This window comes from Theobroma umbraticum, unplaced genomic scaffold (assembly GCF_002168275.2).
Source record: "Theobroma umbraticum cultivar Fairchild unplaced genomic scaffold, ASM216827v3 scaffold_44.0, whole genome shotgun sequence".
NCBI classification, from domain to species: domain Eukaryota; kingdom Viridiplantae; phylum Streptophyta; class Magnoliopsida; order Malvales; family Malvaceae; genus Theobroma; species Theobroma umbraticum.
The window spans coordinates 1,369,342-1,381,040 of NW_018397255.1; the positions used below are offsets into that span (position 1 = coordinate 1,369,342).

The 11,699-nt window shown below is 35.8% G+C and overlaps 1 protein-coding gene across 1 annotated transcript; it reads right to left on the reverse strand.

Annotated features, from left to right (window-relative positions):
- Window positions 1-5,514: 5,514 nt before the first annotated feature.
- On the reverse strand, window positions 5,515-11,353 carry SDH1-1 (succinate dehydrogenase 1-1). Its single transcript, XM_021417908.2, has 16 exons — window positions 11,118-11,353; window positions 10,424-10,585; window positions 10,224-10,311; window positions 9,600-9,746; window positions 9,372-9,512; window positions 9,015-9,100; window positions 8,846-8,938; window positions 8,680-8,743; window positions 8,357-8,500; window positions 7,807-7,994; window positions 7,274-7,448; window positions 7,021-7,191; window positions 6,723-6,792; window positions 6,517-6,637; window positions 6,392-6,429; window positions 5,515-5,874 (listed from the first exon to the last, which is right to left on the reverse strand). Exons 1-16 carry the CDS (start codon window positions 11,220-11,222, stop codon window positions 5,772-5,774), a joined length of 1,896 nt encoding a protein of 631 aa, XP_021273583.1. The 5' UTR covers window positions 11,223-11,353; the 3' UTR covers window positions 5,515-5,771.
- Between the last annotated feature and the right edge of the window lie 346 nt (window positions 11,354-11,699).

The following is an 11,699-nucleotide window of genomic DNA, read 5'->3' on the forward strand; positions in this document are numbered from 1 at the left end:
AACTATGCTACCACTACAAATCTACAAATTTCCAGCCGCTCTATCTCTCTTGTTGTTCCGTGTTTTTTCTTTCTCTCTGAGTCCCAGTTGCTGTGCGCATGACGTGGCGCCCATACGACGTGTGGGACCCACTCGTTAATTTTCTATCTACCGAAATGACAACACCGGGAGGGGTGTTATTAGCATCCACGTGTACCCACATCCCCTTTCATTTCAATCTCTCCCGCTGTGTTCGGGGACCCCTTCGAAATTGGGGCACCGGGGCCCACCCCTTCGTCACGACACATCGATATTTTTTATACGGCGCGTCGGTGTCGCCGTCTCATTGACGTCATCATACCCCCTCCATCCACCCCCTGTGATCGTCTAGAGAAGGTCGCGCTAATCTAACGTCCGTTTTTTTTGTTCTTCTTTCTAAAGATCTGGGCATCCGGTCCGGTCTGCTTTACCCCTTCCCTGCGAGAGTGCAAAACGGCGCCGTAATATTCTCAAGATCACGACACAGCTGATCGCACTTCGTCAAACGTTAGGTTCTCTTTTCTTTTCTTTTCTTTTTTGTTTTTGTAATTTTTATTTTTCACTTTTGTGTCAGAGGGCAAAAAATTTTGGCGTCGATGGGGGCGGGGTCAAAAGCACTTTGCCCATTACGGTCCGTTCTTTTTGGGCGGTTGAGGGACGCACCAGGGACGAGGTGGACCAAGATGCGAAGATCATGAAGAAGAACAAAAAACAAAAGTGGTGAAGTGGGGTCCAGAAAGGGGTGGGGGCGGGGAATGCAATAGGTAATCCTCGACCAACCGAAACGCAACAACTAAGAAGAAAAAAAAAAAGAACCGGAAAGAAAAGCAACGGTGCAGGATATTTTGACGGGGTTGGGCAACGTTGTTTCGTTGATGGGTCGAGGTTGAAAGCAACTAGACACGTTGCCGTTGGCATGGCTGGGAAAGATGTGCCTCCACAACAAAGCCCCTGAGTCAACTGCCCAACGTCTACATTTAGTGCTTTCTAATTGCTACCTTCTTTTTTCCCTCTCCCCTAAACCCTTGGATTCGAATTTAATTTTATTAAATATTTTAATATTACAACACGAATTAATTTGTTAAATTATCTTACTTTAATCCGATCAATTATGTTTTTTTTTCGACTGACTGTTGGAGGAGGTCACTTATAATTTAACGAAACGAAATGAGAAATTGAGTTAAAATATTCATACAAGGCATTAATGGTTAAACTGGGGAATGAGACGAAAGGCTTAGATTTTAGATTTACTTCAATTACACGCTATTGATCTTCTGTTTTGGCCAACCTATTTATATCTTGCATTGGATAATTACTAAATATGAAACCAAAAAAAAGCAAATTAGATAAAATTATGTCTTAATCAGCCGCCATTAGTTGGATGATTTGACAAGTAATTCACAGCAGTCGGTTCCAAAGTGGCCCACTCTAATTACCGCCTTATCTAACGTTCTTTCTTTTTCCCTTTCCACGCTCTCTTTACCATCACAACGGTTCTCAAAATTTTTCAGCTTTCCAATCATGTTCCCATCTCAATTCCGAGACTACTACTCTCCCTCTCTTCCCATCTGAGGCTGCCATAGCTCAATCTTTTTAACTTCAATTCCATCCCCAGCAACGATTTTGACCATGATGAGCAAATAGGCCACTTTTAGTTTCCGTTTTAACTGCTGAAATCCTAAAGCTTTCTTTCAAGCTTCTGGTTCTAAATGATCCAATTTCTATTTGATTTGAAAGATTTGATCATCACTGTTAATTACTATTATATTTTGGGTTCAAATCATTGTGATATTGTCTCGTCGGTCCATTGGGATTTCGTGACTGTTCTTAAGTTCTTATAGGATAAATCCAATTTGACATAGGATTGAAATGCAACTAGGTTTTCAGACCAAATTATAATAATTTGGTTGGCTTTTTTCTTTTTCTGTGAAGGAAACACCCCGACTTTAATATAAAAAAACTCAAATCGAAGATTTTGAAACAAGTCATTCACACGAACATTTATTCTTTTTAAAAATAAAAGAGTATCACTTTTTATATATAATTTTTTGGTAAGGTATTTTGAGCATAATTGCAATCATAATTAATTTAATTTGAAGGTAAAATATTAATATTAATAGACAAATTCATTAAAAGAAAAAAAGAAAATTATTATTTGATTGAGATATTAGAATAGGAAATTTTCTTGTAATGGAGCAATATTTAAAAATTTTTATTTTCATTTCGAAAGCATAAATTCTAAGCTCCAAATATCTAATCTATTTTCCCCTTATTATCTTTTATTTTCGTTCTTTTTAATGGGACCTTTTATATTAGAGAAGTTAATTAACATACGGTTCTTCTTTAGTACTATTTATTAAATGTAATAACATTTAATAAAAAATAGACCAAACAAATTAGCACACATGAAATTTGTATATCACTTTTTGTGAGATTGTTAGGCGCAGCTTATCTTAAACCAGAAACCGTTCACATTTAATCAATTTCATCACAAACAATCTAACTAAATAATAATAACAATAATAAATCGTCGAGGTTAAAATATAAAAACGAACAAAAACAATTCAAAGTTATATATATATATTATGTATAAAAATTATTGTTCGTTGACAGTGTTTTTGTCATTTTTTTTATGAATTTTCCCGCTCTCATTCTCATTATAAATTGATGGAGCATGATGGGCTTGACCACATTCTTCCATTTATGACATTTAATTTTATTTATTCATAATTTATAATAATAATTTAATTATGTGAGCACGATCTCTTCAATCTTATTTATTTTGTCCCATTAGCAATGGCGACTGACTTTTTTCTAAATTGGACCACATCGTCTTTAAAAAAAAAAAAATGTCACAGTCATTACCATTAATTTTTAGGAAAACACTTGGACTTGACAATTGTCACTCCATGATGTTGCAAACCTTTGCTTTTCACGTGCATATCCAAACAAATTTTGATTAGGTTTTTAGAGTAATTTAAAGTAATTAAGTACTAATAAGTATTTTTTTTTGTTGGGGGGGGCGGGGGGGAGGGGGCGATAATTATTAACAAATACTAAATAACAAGATGCAAGATAGAACAATCATGGATTTGGAATAACAAGAGGAACAATGTGTGGAAAAAGACTATAGATTAGTGTAAGTTTGAGTGAGAAATTAGTAATGAGGACATGATTTAATAATAATGCAACTCTATGGTATAATCAAAATTTGATTAATAGGAATTCTCTTTTATCATTTCACTTTTTAATTAGAAAGCAGTGGTGTAATTATTTCAGTAAAAGTTTAAGGTTTAAGGTTTGGAGTTTAGAAAATATAATTCTTATTATTTATTTATCATTCAAAAGAAAAAATTACTTTTTTCAAAAATTTTTATTTTATCTTAATATATTAAATTTTGATTTCTTTTAAAAATTGTTATTATTTTTATAATTTTAAATATTCAAAATTCATATAAATTAATAATAAAAAATGATATATCTATGCCCGGCACTTTATTTCAAATTCATGCCAAATTAGGAAAAATAAAATTTTTTTTATTAAATTTTAAGTATGTAATGGGATATAATGCTTTTATCATTTCTAAAATTTCTTACTGTATAGTTTTGAATTCTCAACATTAATATAAAAAAATTTCGAAAAACATATAACGTACCCGCTGTCGAATTCTTCAATCCAAGTTCGTGCAATTCAGAGAGAAAATATAAATGTTTGTTTATTAAATTTTAAGTTCGTAAAGGGGATGTAATATTTTTATCATTTCTTCGATTTTTTTTCTCTTCTTGTTACGACTTAGATTCGAAATTTGCAAGTTGAAAATATGAAATCATGGAATTTTGTTCTTTTTCTTTTGGTTAAAGCTGTTTCAGATTTTCACCCACACACACTATTTCTAAACCCTCAAAACAAGTAAAAACAAAAAGGAAAATCTACAAAATTTTAATGTATCCAGGTTGAACTTATATCCATGCTAGGATGCTTGTATCTGACTGGATCCGATCTAGCTTATTATTTTAATCTGTTTCTCTGTGTATTTTTCTGGAACATATCCCTAGGGAGGCATTGTAGCCTTAACCCCTTAGTAATCACACTAAATTAAAAACAAATGATTATAAAATAGAAAAAAGCAGGTTGATAAAAAGCGAAGCCCCGAACGTTTCTTAGTAAATCATGACGAAGTAGGATCTTTCAGTCAAACTAGCAATGGAGTGGGTTCTTAATCAACCAAGGACTGCTTTTTTTGGTGCAAGTGTTTTTCACCAGCACCGATAGGCTACTACTACCAAGCAGTGGCCTGTGACTGGTGAAAACAACTTGGAAAGACGTTTTTAATGCTTCTTTGTAGTGGGAGACACTGTACTTTTGACAAAATGGGATAGGATACTCATTGGGTTTTTTTTTTTTTTCCCCTTTTTCTCTTGAAAGTGTATTTATCCTTCGATTTTTATATATATTGTCTAAACAAAAATCTGCTCTTTTTTGTCAATTGTTGTAATGATTAGTATTTTTAAACTAATGTTTTGAGAACAGCCCCTTTGGGATTGGATGATGATCTTGGCTTGTCTCCCCCTGACAGTGATGCTTGCGCAAGAAAAATAACATAATGAACAACTTAGCCACTGGTTTGAAAGACTTTTAGTATGGATTGGCTGCCCCACACTTATTTGAATAATTTTATTGGGGGAAAGAGTAGGTGCAGCTAAGCAGGTTATGTCCTGTCGATGTATGATCTTTAAATCAATGATCAAATGAAAATGAAATACAGGGAACTGAAGTCGTGGCAATAAAAGGAGAAGCTTATTTCCTTCTGGGCTGTTTCGGCTCAAACGAAAAAAAAGATCATGAATCGAGCCACATGCCGAACAGGGCTGTAAATCCATGTTGCTCTGTTCAAATTGTGGATCTTGGAAGGCTCGTACGGCCTATGATACGTCTCACAGAACCCATTAACCAAAAAACCCAAATTTCTATGAACTTTGAAGCTTAATTTGATGCCATGATTCGGGGTGGGGGTAACATGAAGCCAGGCTAAAAGAAGGGGTTGGGGGAAGGTAAGCTAGGTAGTGGTTCAAGTCTTACAACACAATTATCAGGAGTTAATCTTGGACATGGGTCCATTCCTCTTTTCCTTACGGTTAAACAAATTCTTTGTCGTTCTTACCGTTCCCAAAAGAAATCCATCCAATCTACACTCTCCGAGACAAGAGAAGAAAAAGTCACTCTGCATCTCTTACCTTCCCACTTGGAGAAACTTTTTCACAGGGAGGAACACATCATCCCCGCAAACACATAATTAAGTCGAGAATTTAGAGGAAAATTAATCCTAATCAAGGCAAACAGTGAATTAATTAAGTTACTCAGATTGAGTTATTCTAATTTAATTATGTGGTAATTTGAGAGCCTGACGACACAAGCACAATGGGTTTTGAGCACCAGAAACAGCTGATTTTCAACTTCACATGTTAGTGTTAATGTTTGAAGGACAAGGTGTCACTCGTACAAAGGCTTCTCAAATCAAGCGACGGATAACCTTATTGCTGACCAAGGGAAATACAAAATTCGGACTAAGATTTAAACTTGTTGATGCTTTCAATCACAAAAGTTCAATGATTGATGAATGGCACAAATATTGCCAAAAGCGCTGTACGTACAAATACTTTATTGCATCCTTTTTCTCCATAACTTATTCCGGGCTGAGTTGTTGCACACCTCATAAATCATTTGCATAAAGCACATGATATGCCTTCTCAAACTAATACACACGGGCTTTAGGTGGGAATGACTCAATCTCATCATCTAATGTGTTCATGTGAACTGGCCGGTAATCCAGTCGAACCTTCTCATTCTCCCAATAGCTGCAAATCAAAGTAGAATTTGTGAACAAATCAACAACTTGACGTTGCCAACTAGATTAAACCAAAATAATGTGGCAATTTAGCGATTTGCATCCAAAATCTAGTAAATTACTGATGATACTCAATAGATGATTATCCCTAGCAAATCACTAGTGTGATTTTATCAGATTCAGGGCATTAACTCATGTTACCAATCAGACAATGAACAGAAATACCAAGGAGAACCCCTAAACTTTCTGCTCTTTCCTGCAAGAAACATTCTACACTTAAATGGCTCACCCGTGATATAGTTTTCTCATAAGTGCCTCTTAAGGGTCCTATTGTATATAAAATTCGATAGCCTAAAGCCCAAACATTATAAAATTATACATCTGGACTAAGCTTGGTTCCTTTTTAACAGAAACATGTCCTTGATACAAATACACCTGTCTCTATCAGTTTTAAACTCCCCCCACCACGACATAAGCCCATATACATAATCACAATGTGTTCTTCCAAGTAGGGAAAGAGATCATACCCCAATGTGTGTTTCATCCAGTTCTCATCATCTCTTTTCTGCCAAATAAAAGCAAATGCACATTATTAACTGTAGCTTGACAAAAAGGACATAATAAAACTGACAAAGAGAAGAAAAACACTAACTGTAAAATCTTCACGGGCATGTGCACCTCTGCTCTCTTTCCTAGCTTCAGCAGAATGCATAGTGATAGAGGCATTTATCAAAAGATTTTCCAGCTCGATGGTCTCTATCAAATCAGAGTTCCTGCAAAACAGTTTAAGAGTGAAGCTACAAAACAATCAACTTCAACAATGATTTGATCATCAACATCCTGGTTCTGCAATCTTACCATATTAGACTTCGATCCTTCAACTTAACATCATCGAAACTTTCCCATGCCTCATCAATTAACTGACAACCTATGAAATATACAAAGAAGTAAATAGGTTTTCCTAGGTAATAACTAAATGTTAAACAAATTTATTAGATTCAGCAATTAGAATCTCATGAACAACATAAAGATTACTAATCATTCTATTTCCCAGAAAAAAGAGGAACAAAAGGAAGGCTGAATGGGGAGAGGAAGACACAGGATGCAAAATTGAAAGGGACAAAACTAAAACATTAATGATGAAGAAACATCACACCTTCTTCTAATGTTTCCTGTGTGCGGAAAACAGCGGCATTGTTTTGCATTACTCGTTGCATATTCAATCGAATTTTTGAAGTTGGAAGAGAACCATTTGAGTTTCTTATTTTGTCCAGCCATGCAATTGTTTTCTCACCGGCATCCTTTTCCAAAGGTTTCTGCTTCTCCCCTGAAAAATAACTTGTATAAGAAATAACATTGAGCCATAAATGGCATAGTTACTCACCTGCAAAAAATAAAATACAACATGCCTGGTCTATGGATCTCTGCGACTCTATTTGCACAAGCCCGACCAAAGACAACAATATCAAGAAGGGAGTTTGCACCCAACCGATTGGCACCATGAACAGATGCACAGGCTGCCTCTCCAGCAGCCATTAGTCCAGGAACCACAGAATCTGGATTGCTGTCTCTGACAGTAACAACCTGAGAAAGCAAAAAGCACACTGATTAAATAAGGTGAGCGTTAAATTAACAAAATTTAAATGCATGGTGAAGTTAAAACCACAAATAGTTGAATATCAGACGTAATTATATGAAGAAAGTGATTATTGCAAAATGGTTTTTGTTCTCAGATAATGTTGCACATCTTTCAGTTTTAAAATATGCATATCAGTTATATAATCATACAGATAGGTACCAACATATATTTGTTCTATGTATCTCTAAAATGAATAAAACAATTAAATTCCAGTAAATCTCCACAATTATACATTCTTTAATATCAGAAATATTTGTTCTGAACATCCACATGTAAATGCATTTATGCATCTGAATATCACACCTCTCCATGGTGATTTGTGGGAATTCCACCCATATTATAATGTACAGTAGGCAAGACAGGGATGGGCTCCTTCGTAACATCCACACCAGCAAAAATGGCAGCTGTCTCAGAGATACCTGGAAGCCTCTCCTTGAGCACCTCTGGGGGTAAGTGATTCAAGTGGAGATAGATATGATCCTTCAAAGGTCCTATTAAATATAAATATCATGGTTAAAGACTCCAAGTCCAGAGAAGATTCACATTATTTTGCATGTAACTGTTAATTGTCTGCATCACACAACACCAGAGATAAACATATCTTTGGTATGGCATTGGCACCTACAAATATTAGTCTTTTCAAAAGAAAAAAACCTGGATATCAAAAACTTCAAAGAACTGAGACTAAGGATCACGTAAAAAGAAACCAAGTATCTACTCTAAACCACAAGCGACATATTGCAATACCTAACTGCACATCTTGCAAACCCATATACACTCCTTAAGCAAGAAAAACACAGATGACACTGCATGTCGTACAATGGAAATGTCAACAATGAGGAGATAATCATACCTACACCACGACCTTCCCTGATTTCCATGGTCATAGATCTTGAAACAACATCCCTTGAAGCAAGATCCTTGGCCGTAGGGGCATACCGTTCCATAAAGCGTTCACCTTCACTATTTCTAAGAATACCACCTTCACCACGAGACCCTACAAATTGCAGATGAAAATTAGAATTTGAACCTTCTCAACTTCAACTAAAGAAGAGGGTGCGATTTAAAATTAAACTCAAAAATAGAAAAACACAAAGGTATAATAATTTTCTATATCATGCAACCAAATATCAACCCAAGACAATGCTCTTCATAAGAAGTTGAATAAGCACAAACCTTCAGTGATGAGGCACCCAGCCCCATAGATTCCCGTTGGGTGAAATTGCACAAACTCCAAATCCTGTAAGAAGGATACATCAGGAGGGGGACAAACAGAGAAAGAGATAGAAGAATGAAAGCAGCTCCGGAAACAAATTTAAAGGATAGAAAGAACACAAGAAACCTGGAGGGGAAGCCCAGCACGCGCAACCATAGCATTGCCATCACCAGTGCATGTGTGAGCTGAGGTTGCAGAAAAGTAGGCTCTACCATATCCCTGAAAGAAACAGACAACAAAGGTGAAGGTCCTTTATTCATTTTGAATTAAAAAAAAAAAAGAATAAATACAATACCCCAGTAGCTAGAATTGTCGAAACAGCACAGAATCTATGTAGTGTTCCGTCCTCCATGTTCAAAGCTATCACTCCCTGGCAGCTCCCTGCACACAAGGCATCAATAATCACCAAAACTTATTAACATTACACAGCAAAATGAATGAAACAAAAAACTTTCTTTTGTCAAAGGTCCAAAGGTATAAAAAGTGGGGTGACATGTTCATCAAAATAAGAAAACAAGTAACGCCCAAAATTATGGACAGCTAAACATAACAAGGGATGATAAATATGCCACGCCTAAGCCAACCAACACAAACAAAAGGAATCTGAAATACAATTGATGGGGAAAACCTTAAGTTCCCTGAAATAGCCTACCATCACTATTCATCAACAGATCCAAAGCGAAATATTCCACAAAGAATTGAGTATTATGTTTCATAGCTTGGCCATAGAGAGTGTGCAATAGAGCATGCCCAGTTCTATCAGCAGCACATGCACAACGATAAGCCTGTCCGCCTGGTCAAGATTGAAACATTGCAAAGTCAAGATCAGAATTCTACCCACTAATCATCTGAGCCCATTATCAACTTTGTGTACTGATACCTTTTCCAAAGTCAAGGCTTTGACCACCAAACGCACGCTGATATATTTTCCCATCTTCTGTTCGAGAAAAAGGCAACCCATAATTCTCAAGTTCAATCACAGCTTTTGGTGCCTCCCTGCACATATATTGAATAGCATCCTGATCACCTACAATAATACACCCTCTTCAGTTAAAACAGTAAACAAAGGGAAAAAGATTGTTAGAAAGGTAGTTAACTACTGCACTATAGAGGTGCAAGTGGCAAAGGTAGTTTAATATTGCAATACAGATGTGTAAATGTATGTGCACAGCATGGCCCTTATGCCTTTAGCATGAATCATTTTGCTTTGTTACACATGATCATCTGATATTAGTAGTTTGATCAGACCTTGAAGGAAAAAACAAAAGGTCAACATATGTGGTAGCCACTTCGACGAATGCAGGGCGATAACAATAAACTACTTCAGGCAAGACAATAGTGCACTTGAGGTAAACATATCCCTTTACTTAAATATAGAAAGCTGATTAATAAATAGACCATTCTTATACAGCTAAATATCGAGTAGAAGCATATGCTTAAGTACCTCTCATATATTAAGTACCTACAAAATCACAAAAGACATAAGCTCAATCAAGTCATGTACCTAACCAATCACTTCCTTTAACTGTGTCATACATGTGCCATCGCCAGTCATCTTCAGTCATATTCCCCAAAGCGGCATTTACACCACCCTGAACAGAAATGTCAAGACAGATATGAAGTCCACCAATCCATAGTCATAGTGAGCATGTGTGCCCTGAATTATAGCAAGAACATCACTCATGATCATGAATTCCTGTATACCTGAGCCGCAACAGTATGCGAACGAGTTGGGAAAAGCTTGGTAATGCAAGCAGTATTGAATCCATGCTCTGAAAGACCTATGGCTGCTCTCAGACCCGCACCACCAGCACCAACCACGACTGCATCATATGTATGATCCACTATGGTATAAGGGGATTGTACCTGCAGTAATCGCAAATGTTCAACACAGAATCCTATTTGTTCCATTTCTAATTACTATAATAATATATATGAAACGTTACCAATCAGAAGAACACATAATACTTAACAAGCAATCGTATAAATAATGCATTTTACATAATTTTAGCTAAGTAAATGGGGGAAAATCACGGTAACCTATCCAAGAAGAAAAAAGATATTAATGCTCAAGTTCGATATGTTTGTTTGCACAGTAAATTACCACAGTCAACTAAACGGAGCTAAGTTAAGATCATTTAAGAAAAACCTCTATAAATTTCTTAGATTATTTTCCTTGACTGCATTTTCTCAGCAGCCAAACAATCCAACCAGTAAAAAAAATCATATAAATTAATAAAAAAAAGACATAAGAGGTAAAACCAATCAGAAAAAGAAAATCTAGAAATCGTGAACAGACAGAAGACGAAAAGATAAAAGCAAAACATCTCTTACTTTTCAAAATAGAAAATAAAAATTTTAAACATCCGAAAAAGATTGGAAAAAGAAAGAACCGTACAGATTCGTTGTCGAGCAATTTGGAAATGTGAGATCTAAGAGAGTCATATGAGACCGATCTCTTCGAGTATGGAACCCGCAGGCTACGAGAAACGCAGCGCCACATCTCCCCCCACTTAACTAAGAATTTTGTTCGATAAGTTTTGCTTTCTTCTTCTTCTTTTCTGAGTTATCAGTGTGGTAGGTGTGTGGTTAATCAGTAAATATTTGCTGGGAATTGTTCTCGGAAGAAACAGCTAAAAAGGAGGCGCAGTGCGAGACTAGAGGAATAGGTGACTGTAGCTCGCCGTGCTGTTACGCTTACCCTTGGGTTTTCCAGATAACTACCAAAATGCCATTCTAGTTGCATTTAAATTTTTAATGCATTTTCGATGAACATTAAAAAAAAATAAAATCACGGAGCAGCTTTTATTAGATTTTGTCACTAATTATTCAGTTGCTTCATGTATCTAACACAAAGACTCAACTTCTCAGCTACAGAATGAATACTTATACAATAGTTTACATGTATTTTTCAGGAGTGAAATTTTTTAAAATTCTCGATAAAAACACATCATTTGTTAAAACTATTAATTCCAAATTA